The following is a 22,356-nucleotide window of genomic DNA, read 5'->3' as shown; positions in this document are numbered from 1 at the left end:
GGGCAGCTGGAATGAACAGCAATGGAAAGGAAGGCAGTGGCATGACTTAACCAGTTCCTAAGGCACCAGGGAACTAATGAGAAACCATGTCCAGTGCAGTACTGCCCCATCTGGTGCCATGTGGCTTCAATATTTCAGTTGGTCAATTTCACCAGGGGCCAAGTCAGGCTGCACAGGCAGTCCTGGCTCAACTGTGAGAAGCCAGGAAGAAAAGAGTGGAAGGAATGTCTGTAGAAAGCTGCTGAAGCATCGCAGGCAAAGCCAAGTGCCCAGAATTCATCAGCCTGAATTAGATATTAGAGAAGTCTATTTCATCGGCACTCGGGAGGCTAAGTGCCTTCCTGCGAGCTTTCTGGAGGACTGCTGACACCGAGGAATCACTTCCACGGAAATTTCAAAACCATGTCTGCTACTACAGAGTATTAATACTGAATGGATGGTTGACAAAAGTCAGAGACATCAAGCTAAAAGCTCAGGCTCCCTCTTACTGCACACTGCAGGATGCAAATTGAGAGCATGCCCTCCACTACTTTAAATTTCCTGGGGCTAGAGCTTTGTCCAGCAATTTCATTTACATAACATACCTGCAATCATTTTCTTGAACCTCCGACCTACTTCTCTGAAATAATAACATTATGGTTTGGTTGTTATTTTGTTTCTGTTTTGCCTGAAGGAATTACCGGAGAGTGACTGTAAATGGAATCCATAGGATAAGCAGAGAACTTAAAAGGAAGCTGTCTTGACCTTCTCGGGAAAATGATGGGTAAGAGATACAGTTAACACTTCTGAGAAGCTCTTGCCTTGTCTCAACAACTGTACCCATGCCTCTGCCAAATGCTAAGTTGGGGTCTTAAGGCTAATAGACAGAGTACTGCTGATTATGGGTGCGATTAGACAGAGTTCCAGGTCCTCCTACACAAGCTTCAGGTAAGAACTATGAACAGAGGCAGGGCACGGTGGTACATGCCTTTAATCCCAGCACTCCAGAGTCAGAGGCAGGCAGATTTTCATGAGTTGGAGGGCATGAGTAGCAAATTCAGCCAGACAGTGAGGGACAGTCTTTAAAAACAAACAACCAAACAAAAACAACAAGCTATAAATAGGAGTTCCCCAAAAAAGCCACACCTATGTTAAAGATTTTGCAGACTGATTGACTAAATACAGTAATTAGCAATTAGCGACATGGACAGTTGAAATTTTACAGATATAGAGCTACACTTATTTGGGGCAATCTTTATTTCTGTTAACAGTCACTTAGAAGTTATATGTATATGTGACCCAACAACTGTTTGATTCTCAAGATAAATTCCTTGGAATGTGTCCCTAAACTTGGCATGCCTAGCCTCCACCAATCCTATAGCTAACAATGTCATCAGATAGCATCTAAAACCTACAGTTGAGATTTTTTTCCCCAGTCTATGGAATCTACTGATGTCACTAATGCCTTTGGTAAATGCATGATTTAAGACTTTGATTTGTTCTGGAAAAGTCCATGTGACCACTTTCAGAGTAGACCATGTCACTCAGGACAAGTCAAATCTGTGTTCCCTGACTGTATCCACTCAGCATTGGCTTGGTGTAAATGATCTCTTAATCCCTCTGGAGCAAGAGCTTTGTTTTCTGTTGAAAACTAACCTGAGTATGGAGCTAAAAGAACTGAGACCTAAGTGGTCAAGGCCATCCATGAGATAAGAGAAAAATCAACCATAGGATGTTGCCACTTTGCAAACTGGTTACATTCACACACAGGTAGCCTTTAACCTCTCTAGGAGTCTTAGCATGACTGCAGCATACCAGAGGAGATGCTCCTAGGTTTCAATATTTACATATTTCAGTCTACCCTTGGTACTCATGGCAATAGGATAGAAAGATAAATATTCTTTCTTTGCCCTTTCAAGAGTACTTGTTTCCCAGTTTTCTTTCTAAAATGCTGACTTTAAAGTTGGGACATCTACCTGATTTTAGTTCTCTTCAATTTGTAGGAAGCAGCTCAGGATTCACAATGCATAGACTCTGGGGACAGGGACTTCACTGTGGCCAGAGCTGCTCTCATAGAAGATAGGAGATCCTGGTGAAGAAGGACAGGCGTGGGCGAGGGGAAGAAGTGGGGTGGTGAGAAAGCAATGAAAGGGATGAGAAGGGAACAGGGTGGGGTGGGGGCAGGGATAAGAGGGAGATAGAGGGTGGGAATCCAGGTTGAAACTCTCCCAGGACCTGCACTTGTCCAACTATTAGGACACACATTCCACAGGTCAGTTCAGTGAAGGACCAGAACTTTGTTTTTGTCTATGTGCTTTTCTCAACTTTAAGTAATGATTCTAAAACAAGGATCTTAGGTAAGAACAAACAAAAATTCTTAGGGGTGCTTTTCTTAGGCTGAGTTTTTGTTCTTGTTTGTTTTTTAAAGCCCTTTGGCTATGTATTAGAGAGCATAATGCCTCATGTCTATACTCTAGACAGTGAGCAGCCACAAGAAGCAGAACAAAGGCAATCACAATGCCTGTGCCTTATGCTTCATCCCTCTGCCTCAGTCTTACCTTGCAGGGTCCTTCTCAAGGACCCCTTGTTTGGCCTCCAGACTGGCCCACAGCCCTGACTGCTCCATGCTGCGGAGAGAGGCAAGTCTGTGCCTCTGCTCCTGGATCTCCAGGTCCAGGGTAGAGCACCTCTGTAAGGCAGAGTGCCTCTGCTCTATCTTGGCCACAGCCTGCTCCAATGCTTCTCTCTGCTGCTTCTCCTGGGACTCCAGAATCTCCTTTTCCTTTTTTCTCACCTTCTCTTCCTGTCTGGCGACATTAGCTGTAAATTCAAAGGTGGCCTGGAGCTGCTGCAGCTGGCTAGCATTAGCCTGGTACCGTGTGATCTGCTCTTCTTTTTCTTCCATTTCTTTCTCTACTTGGTAGAGAGTGTTGTCTAGGTCCAGGGCACCCCTGTCAAGGATGTCAAGAGCTCTCTGCTTTTCTTCCAGTAGAGCTGGCAAATGATTTTGCAGAAGGTCTCGTAGCTGGCGCTCTTTACTCTGTAGCCTGGACTGTGCAGTCTTTATTTTCTCTAGACCTTCAAACCTGTAAGGGATGCTACTGTTATCTGTTGCCAACAAGCTAGCTTCCTCCTGGACTTCACATCTTATGTGCTCCAAGGCTTCCTGCTCTTCTTGGACTTCTTTGCTTAGGAGGTCTTTCTGTTGGACCAGGTCCTTCTCCAGGTTTGCTAGCTTGACAAGCTGCCTTTTCTTGAACTCTAAGAAGTAGTGCTGAGCCCTTTCCAATTCATCCCCACAGGTGTGGTCCCCTTGTGCTCCAGCCTCTTTGGCTTGCAAGAGGGCTTCCTGGATGCCTTCTAGTTCCCTCTTTTCCTCCTGGGCCCGCTGGACCTCTCCAGGACACAACAGTGGACCAATCTCTTGCCTCTCCCGCAGCTGCTCCTCCAGGTGTGCCACCAGCAGCACCTGCTCCTGCTCTTGCTCCTCCAGCCTCCTTTTCTCCAGCTGCAGTTTGGCACTCTGGGCATCTTGTTCTTTGTGCAGTCGGTCTAGCTCCTGGAATATCTGCACCTTTTCGGCCTGCTCATGGCTGTTGAGCTCTTGGAGCCTGCGAAGCTCCTCTCTGATGCGGGAGAAGCTCTCTTCTTCCTGTCTCCTCTGCTGTTCAAGCCCCTGCTGTTCCCGGAGCCTCTCTTCCTCAAACCTTTCCTTCTCAGCCAGCAGGTCCTTGAGCTTGTTCTCAATGTGGAAGCTGCGGCGTTTGAGGCTTTCCTCCTGCTTGCGGATCTGCCGCTGTACCATCTCTGTTTCCTTGCGCCTGGTCTCTACCTCCTGTTGCATTCGCTCTAGCTCTGCCTTGTCCCATTTCTGCTTTTCCTCCATCTCTTCGATGAGTTTCCTGCAATGCAAATGCTGATGGGTCACTATTTGATCACTATGTCCAGTGTTCAGCTTTAGTCCAACTTTCCCCTAACTGGACTGTTCTGAAAACACTCAGGCAACATAAAGCCAACCTTTCATCAAAACAAATGAAGTGGAAGTGTTTCCCTTTCACGTTTTCAGAAGCATGCTATTTCATTTTCATTTTATTTTATTTACTGTCCAGTAGATCGTCTGCCTACTCTCCTGAAGTTGCTTCTGGTATCATTTCTTTGTGAAGCCTAGAATCATGTGTTATTCATGGCATAATTAAAAAAATCCCACTGAGCTCAAAGAGAAAAACACCATGTCCAATTTAAATTTAAATGTGGCTAGTTTTATTCAGCCCAATGACTAAACTGCAATAGACATTTAGTTACAAGATGACATTAAGTAAATTTTTCTGCTGTCTTCAATTCACTGGGGTTGAATAACAAAGCCAAAATAATGGACAGTAGATTGTTTCAGCTCAAAACAGAATCCTATATGCTCTTTAGCATTTAAAACTGGTTCAGAGCAAATTATAATCATCAAAACAGGCTACGGCACTGGAAACAACCGGAGTCTGTCAGGACACTTGAACACACAGGACACTTGAACATACAGAGGCACACTGATTCTTATTTGGCACTACAACAGCTTGGGGAGGTGGAATGGCCTCCAAAGCAAGAGCATATTATGACAGTGCTCAAAGTTGACCTCCGTCCCCTGGCACCCAAACTCCTGATCTACACCATAGTGGATACTAACCTCAGTCCCATGAGCTGTTGTTTAACCCCAAACTCTAGAAATAGGTAACTATGCTTGAGATCCTCTCTGGCCTCAACTTCTTCAATGCCTACCTACCCTTGATCTACTTCCTGACTTGCTAAGTAGAGCAAAGGAGAAGAGAAACTATGATTAAATTAAACAAAGGATATTTTAGAACGTATCTCAATTAAGTAGCCATATGCATATACATATATATCCCAAAATGAAAGCAAGCAATGAACAAGAAAAATGAATTACAGGTGGAAAAACACCAATAGCTGTACAAAAAGTAAAGATGTTTAAAGGGACAATGACGCTGGCTGGCTGTTGTGGTATACGCCTGTTATCCCAGCACTTGGCAGGCAGATGCAGCAGGCCAGCCTAGGTCATACATTGAATCCCTATCTAAAAGCAAGCAAAGTAAAGCAATAAAAGAAAAAAAAAATCAAAACCCAGGGATATAGCTCAGTGGGGGAGCATTGGTCTAAGATAGTGGTTCTCAACCTTCCTAATGTTGCAACCCTTGTGTTGTGGTGACCCTCTACCACCATAAAATTATTTCATTGCTACTTCATAACTGTAGTTTTGCTACTATTATGAATTGTAATGCTAATATCTGTGTTTCTTGATGGTCTTAAGCAACCCTTGTGAAAGGGTCATTCTACCAACAAAGTGATTGTGACCCAAAAGTGGAGAACCACTATGCGCTCGCTCGCTCTCTCTCTCTCTCTCTCTCTCTCTCTCTCTCTCTCTCTCTCGCGCGCGCGCGCACGCGCGCGCACACACACACACACACACACACACACACACACACACACAGTGGGGAGGAGAAATAACAGCTCCAAAGTAAAGAGCACTGGCTGTTCTTGCAGAGGACTAGGGCTCACAAGCCACACATGGGGGCTCACAAACATTTGCAACTCCACTTCCAGGTCTAAGGCATCCATCCAGTGCCCTGTTCTGACTTCTATGTGTACTAAGCAAACATATAACGCACACACAGATACATGCAGGCAAAACATGTGTATACTTAAAATAAAATAAATAAACCTTATTTTATTTAATTAAGAGGTTGGAGATGGGTTGTTAGGAAGGAAAATGCTTTGATGTTTCATCTTTATAGACTCATGACTTTTTAAAAACCCAAGAATACTACAAAAAGATTTGAGGTTAAATTTCAACAGAGCTCAGATGTTTAATTTATTGACTATTCCCCTTTTCTCACAAGTATTTGAAGATGAACTGCCGTGAAAACTGAAAGATGATGTAAAGTCAATCCCTTATAAGAAACTACCTGCAGGCATTAGATATGTAAATAGCAGGCTCAGAGCCAGAGGGAACCATGGAAACAGAAGAGGTGAACTCAAGAAGGACACTGAGAGAGCAGCCCAGACAGCAGCTTGACACTTGGGCCTCACAGCTCACCTTTTGCTTTCCAGTTTTTCAAGTTCTTCCCGCTGCTGTCTCTCAAATTCAAGTCTGGTGAAATCAAATGAAAATACGTCACTTCCACGAAGGAGCTTTTCTCTCTGCACACAGATTAACACACTGGAGCACAGTTTGTCTATTGCTTTAATTACTATGGATTAGCAAGTTTAAAATACAATCTTTGCTCTATCACTATGATTAGAAATTAGATATAATTTAGGTGTTTGAACTTAGACTGAAGAGAACAGATTTGATTTGAAAGAAAATAAAATATTACTGTAGTTTAAAAAAAAAACAGAGTTAAACACAACTTCTAAATGCTAAGCATGTCTATTCCATGCAGCTTAGTCACTGATGAATAAGTAAGAAGGAGAATCTACCTTAGACAGATGGGTCCTTTTATAGGGAAAAGACTGCCAGGGAGGTAGAGGGGAGAGAGCACAGACATCCATTAAGAAAACAATTCAACAGGAAGAAACACCAGGAGAAAAGCAGTAAGGTACTTACAAGACAATGGTCATGCATAGATCAAATAGCACATTTCCCAGTAAGTGCATGAAGCAAACACTCCAGAAAGTTAGCTTGCTGTTTTTCACACTTTGTTGACTACTGAGCACAAATAGTTACTGTGCATAGCAAAGCCCTTCTTTTAGGGCTGTATCATAGTTACTCTACTCAGAGGCTCAGATGTATGAGTGACAGTGGGGTCTATGAGACTACACAAAGTCACACAGTAGTAACAAAATAATGAAAAGCAGGTCATGTAGAATTTTTAAATTCTGACAACACAAGCCAATTTCTCTGACATTAGGAAATAGGTTTCACTTTTTCAATTGAACACCATGAATTGTAATGCTCAAATATACACATTTCTCTGTTGTAGATGGCAGATACGGCTGCAAAGCTAAACTAGGGAACAATACACCATAAACTATTTTCCTTGGACCCTCTGCAAATCCAAACTGGCAACACAGATGATTTTACAATGATCTAAGATATGTTTCAAAGGGATCTCTTCTCACTTCAGTTGGGGCTAGAACGTGTCTGGTTGCTTTTGTAAGCACAGCTGTGCATCTATGGCACAAGAACAGTCATGCTGATCGGCACAGGCTGTTCCCTTTGTCCTCCAAGAATATTAAGGCTGCAAACTGTATCTCCAAGTGACAGACAAGGAACCCAAAGCTTGGATGTCTCCAGAACTTGTTCCAGGTCACAATGGGAACATGTGGTGGAGCCAGCATTTGAATCCACAACAACCTGCTTCCAAAACACCCTCTGTTGACTTATTTTGTAAGCCTTGTTCAGATTTGTGATAGAAAATACAAGAACTTACCTTTCACTAAAAATTGTTTCTGTTGATATTTGTGCTATGTCAAGTGAACATAATCAATCTGCAGCTTAGTATAGGCATAGGTGTCGACACAAGATCGGTCATGGAGACAGATAACTGGTAACCATGGAACCCAGTCCATATGGCTGTGCATTAAGTGGGTATGATATGATCATTCCTAGTAAATATTTTTAGTGTTGTTTCTCTCTCTCTCCTCTCTCTCTCTCTCTCTCTCTCTCTCTCTCTCTCTCTCTCTCTGTATTCAGGAACATGTGTGCTATAACATACAAGTAGAAATCAGGGGATAACCTTGGGGGATCAGTCCTCACTCCCACCTTAAGACAGTCTCTCATGTTGTTCACTGCTGCATATGTCAGGTTAGGTGGGTGCCTTGAGCTTCTGGAAATTCTGTCTCTAATTCCCTGTAGGGATACATTGGGATGACAGACACATATGCTACTGTGCTGATTTTTATGTGGGTTCTTGGGATCCAAGTTCAGATTACAGGTAGCAAGTATTTTACCCATGGAAACATCTTCACAGCCCCCTGGTAAACTTGAATATATAACTAATTCCTTCTAGAGACATTTACATAGTAAAAGGTAAGACTGGTTAAAATGCTTTTGAGACCAGAAATTTGCCTTAGATCTCCTGTGTGATACAGCTCCCTATGTCTATCAGCATCCAGTGTTTTGACATCGACATGTGTGCAGTAGGCTGCTGTGAGAGCTGCAGCCAGGGCCTAGGACGAAAGCCTATCTTCTTCTAAGATGTGTTTCCAACACCCAGACATTCAGAATCTTCATGCTGTTCCCCCAATTGCAAGACATTGACACATTAATCCTCCTCAGTCCATGAAGCAGGAAACTGAGGATTAATGTATTGAATAGCATCAGAATCAAAGTTTGGTTCCAAAACTTATTATGAGCCACAATTTTTCCTAAGGGTTGTGTGGTGACAAGGAGATCATAAAGTACAAGTGATAATATCTGATTTCACAGTCTAGCTAAGCAGTAACTTCAATTGTTACGTGAATGCAGTGTTAGGTAATGAGGTATACAAGCAGACATGGCACATCCTAGACATTATAGCTCCTCTCTGTTCTGCAACAGTGTGTCACACACAGGAGAAAATGTCCCAGAATTTGGGAGAAGCTAGCATCAAGGCAAGTGTTTGTTTTTTGTTTTGTTTTGTTTTTTTTCCTTTTGTATGATATAGAACTTAAGAAAATCTCACTAAAACCAGATTTTAGCTTCCCACAAGTTACATGGGAAGGAGTGGGTTTCAGGAGGGTATCAGGAACCACGTTCCAAAAAGTCTTTGAAGTTCACTAAAGACTTCACACTTCACAAATACACCTGCCTGGGGTTTTGAAGACTAGCTGGGAAGGAGGTGAACTAAGAAGTCAGGAGACAAATAAAGACAGTAAAGGGAAGTATGGGTGCTGTTTTTGGCCTGGATGCTTCTCTCTGAAGGCTGAAGCAAGACTCTATGCGAAGAGCAAGGAGACTAAGAGGCATACATTTTAGGGATAGTATTTGGAGGAGGAGAAAGGGCCAGTGGGCAAGGGAATTGTACATGGTGGTACATGTGTGCCATGCTACCAATAGAGAGGCTAAAGCAAGAGAAGCCAGACTGGGCTATTAGAGGTAGACCCTGTCTCTAAACCAAAACAAAAATCAAATAAATAGTAGAGGAGAACTGATAAAGTGAGAGGGAAAGAGTCACTGGCATCATTCAAGTTTGGAGATTGTTGATTTCAGAGGCCCAATCTTCAGGTTGATATATTGTTTGTTTGTTCGTTTATTGGTAGTATTCAACAGAGATGCCTGAGTAAATGCAGGAAATGGCTGGTAACAGCACAGAAAAGAGCTCAACTGAAGACATGGGAAGACAAAAATTCAAGTATTAGTCTAAGGACTGAATTAGCTCCTGAACAAGAAAAGAAATGAAGTAAAAATGGAGCCTACAAGAAAAAGGAGAAAATCAGAGCGGTCTCTATGCTGACTAAGTGGGTACCAGCCAATAGGACAGCACGGTAGTTGTTCACCTGAGTCACTCAAGATAATAGTGGGGCTTAGACAGATGTGGAGACTCCAGAAGAGACATGTGGAAGGACAGATGAGAACAGGAAGGAGAGGTGATGAGTGGCAATGGGTAAGTGCGTGAGCTGAGTGGATGAGAAGTACTTCACTAGGCAGAGGGCTTGTGATCTGCAAGCAGCTGGGTGGAGGATAAAAGGGTCTGTGGGCTCATGAAATCAGTGGTTCTTCCGCAGCAGACATCTTCAGCTTAGAATATTTGAGTAGGACTAAGAAGGGGAGACACTTGATTGACAGCAGCTATCAACCTCAGATGTTTGAGGCCACAGCTTTTGGCCCTTCAGAAGGGCAGCACCTATTGATTAGGAAGATCCCTATTTTAGTTCTGAAGAGGAGAAATGACTTTTCTATGACTTGTTTCTACATCTTAGCCATTTTCTATTCAAAGAAGAGGTGTGCTTTGGTAGATAATAATTCCCTTTTCTTAAAAAAAACTAAAATTTAAAAAATCAACAACAAAAAAACCTACTTGGTGCTATCTCTTAACTGAAGTAAGGTCACCAACAATATGAGAAGAGCATTATGATTGAGGGATCCTACTTTAAACATGAGGGGACAGGAACTGTTGTTGACAGCATATAACTTCCGTTAAATATTACATACTTACTGATCATACTTTAAAATGCATTTTCTTCCACAATCCATAATTATTTCAGTTAGCATACCACACTAGACTGTAAAATACAAGTGTGAGCCTGTCAGTATCTAGACCGTATATCAAGTATAATTGTATGTAAAGTGGCTACATTTTTAAGCAAGTACAATTCACTATCTTACATTACTGGGATTATCATGGCCCCAAATGCTAATTTCCTAAATGTTATAATTAAAAAGAAACTATAAAAGGATGTAATTTTTGCAGCTGTTTTTAACATTTGAAAATGACATTTGGAGGTACACATACTGTGTTAGGTCCAACAAAAAAGCACAGCATACCATCTATTTTTACCAGGAATAAACTTTTCTCTTCATTAAAAGACAGCTAGCATTTTTAGGTATAACTGCACATCTTGCAATTTACATTCCTGTTATCATCAGCAATAGAAAATGAGAGGGTTGGAGTTTCTGAGTTCACACCATTACATTGAAAGTGAGACTGTGATTATTTTTAAAAGAGAAAGAAGAAAATGAAGAAAAATTTAAATAAGCATAAACCATAAATATTTGCATCCTTATGCTATAGTAATACTGATTAGTTTGGTACCTCTCAAGTCAGGTCTAAAAGCAGGAAGAGACAGCTGCCCATGTCCAGCCAGGACTTTCACTGGCAACTAGAGTGATACAGGCAAGGGGTGTGAGAGACTGAGCTCCAGACTAAAGCACATCTAGAGTGGTACAGGCAAGGGGTGTGAGAGACTGAGCTCCAGACTACAGCACATCTAGAGTGGTACAGGCAAGGGGTGTGAGAGACTGAGCTCCAGACTACAGCACATCTGGAGTGGTACAGGCAAGGGGTGTGAGAGACTGAGCTCTAGACTACAGCACATCTAGAAGGAGTTCCGATTAGGCACCAGAGGTGACCTGAGACTGACATACTGGTGAAGTCTACTGCCTGGATATCTGATTTTATTGTCTGAACAGGTATAGGTTAGGAATCAGGAAAAAATGATTCATCATTGGATAGACTTGGATTCTCTATTTGAAACTTTGGGTTGTAGTTATGTAGATCTACCAAACTGATGTGCAACTCTTGCAGCTACATACAACCTGCCTGGAATGCTAAACTAGCCTTGGCCAGTGCCGAGATACTTCAGTGCAAATCCTTGTAAGAAACTCCTAGCATTCAGTGAAGGATGACTGTTTTTTTTCTCTGGTCCATTACAAGGCATTAAAATCTTTCCTCTGGGTATCAGCCCTCATATAAACATTCACTGGAAAGCTAAGAAAAGGTACTTTGTAAAGATGATGGACAGGAGTTTCTAACCCCTCCATGTTACACACTGGGTTATCTAACAGTGACCTCTATACAATTGCAATTCAAGGTTGTGAGTTAAGAAGGGTGTTGAAGCAGGCAGGGGCAGTTTCACCACACAGTTGATCTGGAAAGTTACCCTCTACTTAAGTCAGAGTTTGTAATGTGAAGACACAAAGCATCCTGGGGAGGATTTCCCAAGTAAACTTTCACACCTCTAGTCTAGAATGTATCTATTAAGACTTCCAAATTGTTAGATATTTTCTGTTGCAAACTGAAGGTACCCAGAAATAGTACTTTTTTTAAAGTAGTGGAATTTGATGCCATAAGCATTTTCTGTAGTTCTTTGCAGCCTACTTCAGTAAGAGTACTGTAATCTGATTAAGTAAAATTCACACATATCAGAGCCAATGCTATTACAGTCCAAGATCATAGGATTGTTGAAGTGAGTATAGTCTCAATAGGTATAACCTTCAGCTCAGCACATACCCCTATATCATAGCCATCCCTACATTAGAGCCCAGGAGCTGAGACCCAGAATATTAGAGAAGAATGTAAGATAAGCATCTCTTAAGAGGAGCTGGGAGGAGAACTCCCCTCATTTAGCTCTTCGCCAATTCTCCCTGTACCCTGGAATTCCAACAGACCTCCTTATTCAAACCATGGTTGAAGAGGTGAAGGCCCTCAGAAGTTAAAATTGATCTGTTATTTCAAAACCCACTCTCCCTATTCAAAACACTAGACCAGCGTGTCACAGGCAATCCTCCTATCATTTCCTTCCACCTCATGTTGGCCACAGCAAATCTTTACCAAGGTGTTGGTGCGTGAAAGGCCGTGCTGGGGAGAAGAGAGTGACAAAGTGTGTTTGCACAGTTAAGGGCGTGTAAGGAAACAGAGCATGTGCAGACCACATGGACAGCAATGAGCCAGAACAAAAGGTGGCTTTGATAGGAGGTCAGAGAGACAGACAGAACATGGCTACATGGATGAGAGAGAGTGAGCCTTACAGACGAGGGGCTGCTGAAGGTTGGCCTTGAGAAATAGAATTATGATGATGCCTAGGATGAGCTGAATAAGGATAAGTCAAGAGGAAGAAAAGAATAGTAAAGGAGGACATACAGAAGGTACAGACAGAAAGTAGGAAGTGGCCTCAGCTGTCCACTGTACAAAATGCAGCAGGAATCAAGGGTGGTAAGCTAGGGCAGTGGCACTGCAAGCTGAATGTCCAGGTCAAGGCAACACTCTTTGAGGCTTTGCTGGCAAGCTGCTCTGCCACCTAAAGTGGATCCTGCCATGATGGGTGAAACACTCAGGAACTGGTGCTCCACTTCCCCAGGAACTCTACTGTCTCACAGGTCCTGCCATCCGTGTGCCAGGCATAGTAGGAGGTGCTGAGGAGTTTGCGCTGTCTAACAGAGATCATCTGTGAAAAGGTTTAAAACAAGGAAAGGCAGTAGAGCAAAGAGGAGACTTAGGAAAGCAGGACATGGAGGGAGAAATCACTGAGATCCATCTCCTGCCACCTGGGGAAGCCAGACAAAGAGAGGGTAACTTGCATGGCCCACTGTGAGCCTGGCACTGCCAGCATGGCGGTGGAGAGAAAGCCAGAGAGAGGAGTCATGAACAGCTAGAGCAATAGCCAGGGCTGCTGGGCCTTTCATGCCACAGAGGGTGTGGCTGTCTCTCCCTTCCTCAGGGCTCCTGGACAACAAAGATCCTTCCATCTTGGCTGAGTGTGTACACCCTGGAGACCTCCTTCAAGGCACACAGAAGGCATTCTACCAATGATTATGCTGGGTAGTTTCCTGAAGTCAATGGCCTGAACTACTGGCTCAGCAGATGCCGGTAATTAACACTAGCCTCTCTTTCCCTGAAAAAATAACAGTTATTCATACTCTTCACTCCTTTGTGTTGAGAATAACTCATTATGGCAAATTTGGGAAACAGTTGTAAGTAAACACAGCCTAGAACCATTATTGTTGTACTTTGGAATCAGCTTTCAACCCAGACCGGCATATATACATACGAAACTGAGAGTCTATAATAAAGCTTTGTGTTAGTTTGAATGTATTTGGTCTCCATAAGCACATAGGAAGTGGCAGTATTAGCTTTGTTGGAGTAGGTAGGGCCTTGTTGGAGGAAGTGTGTCACTATGGGGGTAAGCTTTGAGGTCTCATATATGGTCAAGCCACGCCTAGTATCTGAGTTCACTTATGTTACCTTCAGATTAAGATGTAGAATTCTCAGCTCTTTCTCCAGCACCATGTTTGCCTGCAGGCCATCATGATACATCATGGTGATAATGGACTAGACCTCTAACTGTAAGTGAGCCACCCCAGTTAAATGTTTTCCTTTATAAGAGTTGCTCTTCATAGCAAAAGAAACTCAACTAAGACCTAAGACAGTATATAATGTCATTTTATACACACACACACACACACACATAATGTCATAAACATTTCTCCTTTATATACACCTAGGACAAGTACCAAACCAAAGGCTGGTATTGTGGTATTGTGTAACACTGTTTAATGTCATATAATTCTATAATGACTTATATAAACAACCTCATTGTTAGAAAGGTACACAGGCAGACCAATTTAAAAAAAAAAAAGTCCAAAGTCCAGTCTCTTCTGAGACTCTGTAATCTCTTTCCTTAGTCATGGAGGAACATTCTTCAGGGCTGAGAGAGTCAGTTCAGGAGGACAACAAATAGTCTGGAAGCCATTCAGGAGAAAAAAGAAACACAATTCAAAGAGGACCACATACAGGCAGAGAGGCTGTGGAGGAAGGCTCCAGCATTTAGATTGTCTAACCATCAGACAAAGAGCACGCCACACAGCACACAGCCCTGAAAAAGGAACCACAGTGATGTGGCAGAAGATAACCAAAGTTCAGTTAGTTTTGGAACCGTGAACTTAAGATGTCTTTAGCAAATAAAACACACAAGTCTGAGGCTCTAGAAGAAAGGCCCAGAATATGGAGTATGTATATGCTTGCAGAAATATATGAGACTACACAACTCTGTGTGTGTGTGTGTGTGTGTGTGTGTGTGTGTGTGTGTGTGTACACATGGAAAAGCACTAGGTGCACATGAATATGCAAAATCTATATACACCCTATCTATCTATCTATCTATCTATCTATCTATCTATCTATCTATCTATCATCTATTCTCAAAGCCCACTACTAGTGACACACATTCTCCAAGAAGGCCACACCTACGCCAACAAGAACACACCTTCTAATAGTGCCTCTCCCTATGGGCCTGTGGGGGCCATTTGATTCAAACCATCACATTCCACTCTGTACCCCATAGTGTTATATCCATTATCATAATGCAAGCTGCATTTAGTCCAACTTCAAAAGTTCTCATAGTCTACCACAGTATCAACACTATTTAATAATCCAAAGTCTTTACTGGGATGCATGGCAATCTCTTAACTGTAATCCCTGGTAAAATAAAAATGAAAATATAGATCACATACTTACAATGTACAAGATATACATTATCATTCTAAAGGGAGGAAAGAGAACATAGTGAGGAAATACTGGACCAAAGCAAGACCAAAAACTAGCTGGACAAACTACAAAATCTGCATCTCTATGCCTGATATCAAACTATTCCTTGCATCTCCAACTCCTTTCAGCTTTGTTGACTGCTACACGTGCCTCTCTCTTGGGCTGGTTCAACACCTAATTAGCAGCTTTCTGCTGCAGGTATCCATCCCATGGCTCTGGCATCTACCACATCTTGGACTCTTCAAGGCAATCCAAGCTTCCCCTTCATGCTTCACACCAAGGCCTCTCGCTTCCCCTGCCACACGCTTATCCTCAACGGCTTTCCTTAGTCATGGAGGGAGATTCTATAACCTCTTTCTTCTATCCTTACTCTAAAGCCAGAACTAAAGCATTAATCTTAAAAGGTCTTAATAAAATCAAACGAGAAGCCAACTATTGGGGCGAATGCTGGAAGATCAGAGGAGCAGATCTTGCCAATTCCTCAGGTGATCCTGTTTCCTCAGACTGGATGCCTCTCAGTCCTCAACCAGAATGAATCTCAGCTAAACCACTGCTCAAAAGCCTAAAAGCTTAACCAGCCTAGCTCCTGGTCCCACACACCACCACCATATTAATAATATATATAATGGAGTTTTTTTGTCTGAATCTGTCAAATGTTAATGGACTAGACATTGTTAATGTAATTCTTGACTGTATATATTGTCTATACTTATTGGATATACTTTTCTGTCTGAATCTGTCAAATGTTAACGGACTAGACATTGTTAATGTAATTCTTGACTGTATATATTGTCTATACTTATTGGATATACTTTTTTATATTAGTTATAAGCTTTTTTAAAATTTTAGACAAAAAAGGGGAAATGTGGTAATATTGTGTTCCCTAAAATATTGTGCACCCTAATAAACTTATCTGGGATCAGAGAACAGAACAGCCACAATATTAAACACAGAGGCTAGGCAATGGTAGCACACGCCTTTAATCCTATCATTGCAGAGGCAGAGATCTGCCTGGAGCTCTGTGTGTTCAAGGATACAGTCAAGCATGGTGACTTACACCTTAATCCCAGGAGTGATGGCAGAAAGCAGAAAGGTATATAAGGCATGAGGACCAGGAACTAGGCTGGTTAAGATTTTAGGCTTTTGAGAAGCAGTTTAGCTGAGATCCATTCTGGATGAGGACTCAGAGGCATCCAGTCTGAGGAAACAGGATCACCTGAGGAATTGGCAAGGTGAGGAAGCTGTGGCTTGTTCTGCTCCTCTGATCTTCCAGCATTCATCCCAATACCTGGCTCTGGGTTTGATCTTATTAGTAAGACCCTTTAGAGATTTGTGCTATACAAAATCACCTGGCTGAAGCTGCCAAGTTCTGGTGCTTCCTAGGACTGGAACATGGCCCCCTTGTTCAATTCAATCTGCATCACCTTTCTGCTTTTGATGGTTTTCTTCAGTGCCTAAGTGTGGCTAACCTGGAACTTGCTGTGTTGATCAGACTGAACTTGAACTCAGAGATGCATCTGCCTCTGCTTCCTGAGTGCTGGAATGAAAGATCGTACAACCATGACCAGCCCTTAACTTTTCTTCAATTCCTTGCATAAACTAGGAGTTTAGCTGGGTAAAGTCTTGCCCTAGGGTCACAACTCCCTTTATTCCATTTAACATCAGGTTTTTCTTTAAATTTCTTCCTGGTGTTCCTTTTCTCTCAAACTGTACATTTTGTATTTTTCCTTTTTCTGTTTGCCCCTTTTACTTACAGATCTGCATAAATTTGCCCACTAATAACCAACAGCACAGTTAATACCAAGCTGTCTGGAAATCTCCTCTGCCAAGTCCGATAATGCATAACTCAATTTAGTCCTAGGAAGATTCTTTTGGATAAGGGAAAAGCATCCATGTTCTTTGACAAATATCACAAGAATTGTCTCTAGGACACATACTAATATTCTTCTCCTCTGAAACCTCCTGAGCTGGGTCCCTACATGGTAGGAAGCATGCAGGCAGACATGGTGCTAGAGGAGACATGAGTTCTATATCTGGATTGGCAGACAGCAGGAAGAGAGAGTTCTACTAGGTCCAGCTTGTCCTCCTGAAACCTCAAAGTCCACCCCCAGTGGCACACTTCCTCCACAAGGCCATACCTACCCACAAGAGACCATACCTCCTAACAGTGACACTCCCTAATGATCAAGCATTCAAATATATGAGCCTACTGGGGACATACCTATTCAAACCACAGCATACCCCTAACCAGGTGTCTCAGGTTTCTACTGCTGTGAAGAGACACCATGACCACTGCAATTCTTATAAAGGAAAACATTTAATTGAAGTGCTGCATTACATTTCAGAGGTTCAATCCATTATCATCATGGTGGGGAGCATGGTGGCATGTAGGCAGGCATGGTGCTGTAGAAGGAGCTGACAGTCTTACATCTTGCAGGCAACAAAAAGTTGACTGTGACACTGGGAGTAGCTTAGGCATAGGAGACGTCAAAGCCCACCCCCACAGTGACACACTTCCTCCAACAAGCCCACATCTCCTACTAGTGCCTCTCCCTCTGAGCTTACGGAGGCCAATTACACTCAGACTGACACACCAGGCAATGTAGAGATGTGTACTTTTGTGTTTCTGATGGACTGTTGGCAGTTTGAGAACTCTGTGCCCAGCCAGCCTGTAGACACTCCCAGTCTTCCTCTGCCATGTCTTCCCAACTCCCCAACAACAAACCCATTGTCTTTTTTTTATTTCCTGATATTTTTCTTTATTATTCCCCCTTTGCCTTAATTTAATTAATTGCTTTAATTTAATCAATAGCTACCATCAAATAAAAATTCTGCATATGAATTTAGCTGACAGAATACCAAATTAGGCAAAGATTTAAATTAGAAAATTACAATGCTATCTAGAATTTAGATGGGGAAAATGAAATAGCTTAAAGTGTCCTTATTTATTAGACACACGTTATGATATAAACAAAGAATGAATAATTAAATTCAGTGGCATCAGGGAGGGGCAGGGGGAAAATCTCACAATGAAATTTAAGTAGAGAAAATAGAAGACAGAACTATATATTCAGAATAGCCTCAATTTTTAAAGCACTCTATATGATACACTATTGCAGTAACTGATGCCCAAGTAAATAAATATACTTTAAATGATAAGCAAGTATTACCAATGAAAACTAATGGTCACATCTTGGTAGAAGAATTATAAACATCTATGATTACTTTATTCAATTCTGAGTGCTGTGCTTTTTTGTAATGAGCATCATTTTGTAATGTAAAAAACGGCCTAAGCTTTTATAATCTCCTATGATTGCAGCAACTAATTCACCTTTGTTGGGGTCTATCACCCTTTGGTTCATTTTCACTTATTTCTGACAATGATGACAATTAACATTAGCAGGTCAAGTAAGATGCAGGGGTTGCTGATGTTGATTTAACACTTGATGTCACAGAGCTAGGCAATAGCTATTCAAGGTTAGAGATATGGCCTATGATGAAAGCAAATGGAAAGGCCTCATCAAGGACTAAGTCACACGTACACATTTTCAGCCAGGGATCCTTCCTCAAACACCTACTTTCAAAGTATGGACACAGTGTTAAGGAAGTTAGCCCTGTTAGTTTACCTTTAAACAGAGATAGAGAATAGACATACAACTGTACCAACAGACACAATTTCCCAGTTGTTTAATTTGCTAACAAGGAAAGATGGAACAGACTATGAGTGAATAACTAAGGAGACGAAATGTGGGCTGTAGTTGGAAGTCCTCTTTGAGAAAGTGACATTTAAACTGAGACCTTAGAAGTAACAGTGGATTCTGCTGATGGCTATTTGGACAAGAGTTGCAGGAGGTGCATGCAATGACCTGGGAGTTGAGATAGATGCATACAACAGGAGCCCATCACAGAACCAGAATGTACTCTAAACAAATGGTTACCAAAGAGCAGAGCTAATGACACATAACTTAACACAACCTGGTACTTCAATAGAACATCATGCTGCCATGCAGGACTAACTGAAACTCTCCTGCCTCACCTTTGCCTTTAACAGTCATTTATCACCTCACTAAAAAAATGGCTCATTTACACAACGGAGCTTCACAGTAGCTCTAGATTGGAAAATACAGGGAACAACCCAATGCACCAGGCAAGCTACAGTAACACAAGAAATCAACCATCTACTTTGGTTCTTAGAACCATCTACTTTGAAGACAGAAAGCTCACAGGCCTATCATTTATGGTGGATCCCAAACAGAATGATAGTCAAGGATTTAAAAATCAGCAAAGAACAGCAAAATCAGTAATGAACACCAATATCAGCTAATGAAGGAAGAAACCCACTTCCTTTAATTTCCTTCATTACAAGTTCCTAAGACTGTGTATCTTAATACACTATTTAAGACAATCTATAGCCATCATAAAGTTAGGAAATGACCCATGAAAAGGGAGACAACTAAGGACCAAAGTTGGAGAAGAAACCAGCACTGCAGCAGACTTAACTAGAAAAAATGGCAAGGCTCAATAAAATGAAACAACAGAGATAAACACAGTAAATAACCCTCAAGTACACACAGGCTAACTACCAAATTACCAGCAGCATAAATATTGTCAACAACATGCATAAAGCTCACATGTTCAAGGTCAGCAAGAAAAGAGAAGCAACTCACAGAGTAGGAGAAGGTAAAGTGGAAGGGGCAGGAAATGTGTAGCTAGAAGGACACTGTTCTTCCCAGGGAAGAGGATCTTTCCTAAAATATACAGTCTCATTTGAAGGAGACGATCTCAGCAGGAGCATCCTGAGTTACAACCAGATTCTATTTCCTGATGCCCCCTCCATATCGCTGAAAGGGGAAAGTGAACTCCTCTTAGTTCCAACTCATCAGGTGTCCTTAAGTTCTACAAACTGCTGGGGACCACCTGACAAACATGTGTGGTGTGTGTCTGGTTGCTGGAAACAGGGTTAGTTTCACCTACAGTACAGCTAAGGCTGTTACCCTGCTACTGATGACTTCTTACTTTCCAGTGCAATGCCGGTTACCTTCTCCAGCTAGTGAAAGGGAAGATGAGAAGGATGTCATCAGGAGGAAATAAACAGGCTTGAAGAAAAGGGGTGAAGAGACAACAGAGCACAGGAGACATGGAAGGGAAAGGGGGACTGTTGTGGGTCAGAAGATACAGGTAGAAAGCGGGGCACATGGGGCTCAGAGAGGGAACTACACCTGCAATGAGTGTGTATGGACAGTCTTCCTGTCGTTCTTGCTTCAATCTGTATTTCCATAGCTTTTAACAGTGTGTTAGAAAGCATCCATTAACAAGAACCAGGAAAAGGATGGAAGATACAGGGAAGGAACTACTTTCTTGTTATGTAATAGTTATTAGCTGGTAAGAATTCTTTACTATCTTGGTGCTTTACAATGTTTGCATCCAATCTTAAAACTTTTCCTTCAGATTTGAGATCCTTCTGGATTTATTTTTTAGAACTCCATCCCTACACCCAAACAGAAGACAGCAAGAATGTAGGAACTACCTTCCCTCAGCATTCCAGTACAGGGTGAAACTCAGCAATAGTCATAGATAGTTGGGTCCTGGGTAATGAACAGGACACTGAAGGAGGGCATGCATTTCAAGACAGCCATAGTTGCAGGCAGGAAACCAAGCTTCTGCTTCCTGTGACCTAGAACTGCATCCATAAAGCTGTACTCACAAGGATATATTCAAGAACTCGAGAAGATTCCTTGAAACTGTTTAAAAGAAAAAGAAACTTCTCACAGTATTAGCAGGTAGGTAATGAAATAATTTATTAATGCACAATCAGATTCTACTCTCTGATCTAGAAATGCCAAGTACTAAATTTTTCTGCCTTGATAAAGTTACTATGGAGAACACAAGAATTAGCTACAAATCTCTTCAGCCTGATGGCATGTGATAGCTGGAAACTGAACAAGAAAACATAAATCAATAGAAGGTAAGTCCAGTAGGACATGGAATATCTACAGTAGAATATCACATGACTATTAAAAGAGTATAAAAGAACTATGAAAGGAAAACATTAAATGTTAAAAAAAAAAAAACCTCCCCCAAAACAGAAACACTTACAGATTCAGTATGACTCTTGACAGTCACAGTAAATATTAGCTACCTGAGAAGAAGACATGACCAGAAAAGGCTATGGTCCATCACGGCCCAGGAAGCAGGGAGATGGGACTTAGTGGTTGGCTGGTTCTGACAGCAGGAGTGAGGGGTGGCTGGTTATACCATAGTAGCAATTACAAGGCAAAGAGTATTCTGTAACTGGGGCTTGGCTAGAAGTCTCAAGCCAAAGCTCCTAGAGACATACTTCCTCCAGTTAGATCTCACAATATCCCAAACAGGGCTACGGGTGGGACCGACTCCTCAAACATATGAATCTGTGGGGGCATTTCACACTGAAACCATGATGGAGGAGAGAAAAGGGGCATACTTAGGGGCATACTTAGAGGGAGCACCAGAGCTAGGAGGACATGGCCACAGTAATTTCTTTTATACTTGATTGTGATTTGAACTTCCTATGATAAATATTTAAAGTTCACTATCTCTCTTCTATCCCCTTCCCTGATGATGGATAGCTTTAGGCCATTTCAGAGTCAGAGGCCTTCCATGCCACCAAGGTGTGTGATGGCCTTGGGTGAAACTCCTTAGGTGGTTTACCTAATGCAGTCCTGACCCTGACTTCTGACATTTTTAGATCTAGCTTGGTTAGAAACTGAGTTGATTCTTTTCAGAATTTAATTATTCAAATTTATCCATTTAAATGGGCTCACCACTGTGCAGCACTTAGAGGAGGCTAATGTGCCAGCAAAAATTTCTTTTATTTTCAATACTGATATGAACTTGGAAGGTATCTAATTTTGCTTCAAGCACTTTCAAGAAGCTGTGAACGCTTCCGCCTCCTGCCAAATTAGCTGCCTGTTTGCAGTCTCCAGCGAGGTGGAGGAGGCTGAGCAGTCGGCTTGCTTTCTTCTTAAAGACACTGTGCCAGTGAGAAGGAATGTTTCCCCTGCAGGGAAATTATCTGCTGGCAAAGACCCTGGCTGGGCACCTCTCCAAAGTAGAGCTAACTCCCCAAGGAAGCCACCAGGCTGCTTTGCCCCATCCAAAAATTCTCTGGCATTAAGAATCGATGTGTGTATAAATCAGTTTCCAGAGAGTTTGAGATACAGGCCAGCAGCCGGTTCCAAAACTGGAGTAGAAACAGTGTCCAACTTGATGTGCCCAGCCTGACAGAGCGGAATGTTCATGGATATAAAGACTTGATATTAAAAACAAAAAAAAACAAAAAACAAAACAAAAAACCTCCCAAAGCCCACTAAACTCAGATTATGATTCCATTGTGGCTGTTTGTTTTTAAATATGGGCTAGCTAAAAGACCAAA

The 22,356-nt window shown here is 42.0% G+C and overlaps 1 protein-coding gene across 2 annotated transcripts in view; it reads right to left on the bottom strand.

Annotated features, from left to right (window-relative positions):
* Kif16b (kinesin family member 16B) overlaps positions 1-22,356 on the bottom strand; it is a 282,233-nt gene that overhangs the window by 94,331 nt on the left and 165,546 nt on the right. The window contains exons 18-20 of one of the 2 annotated variants that reach the window (XM_036184603.1): positions 6,460-6,492; positions 6,077-6,130; positions 2,538-3,881 (exon numbers count right to left, since the gene is read on the bottom strand). In XM_036184603.1, the coding sequence (XP_036040496.1) occupies positions 2,538-3,881; positions 6,077-6,130; positions 6,460-6,492 (1,431 nt within the window). The remainder of the gene's footprint in view (positions 1-2,537; positions 3,882-6,076; positions 6,131-6,459; positions 6,493-22,356) is intronic. The other variant, XM_036184605.1, reaches the window with a different exon arrangement.

This window comes from Onychomys torridus, chromosome 4, assembly GCF_903995425.1.
Source record: "Onychomys torridus chromosome 4, mOncTor1.1, whole genome shotgun sequence".
Classification (NCBI taxonomy): domain Eukaryota; kingdom Metazoa; phylum Chordata; class Mammalia; order Rodentia; family Cricetidae; genus Onychomys; species Onychomys torridus.
This window is presented reverse-complemented; position numbering and strand designations above follow the sequence as displayed.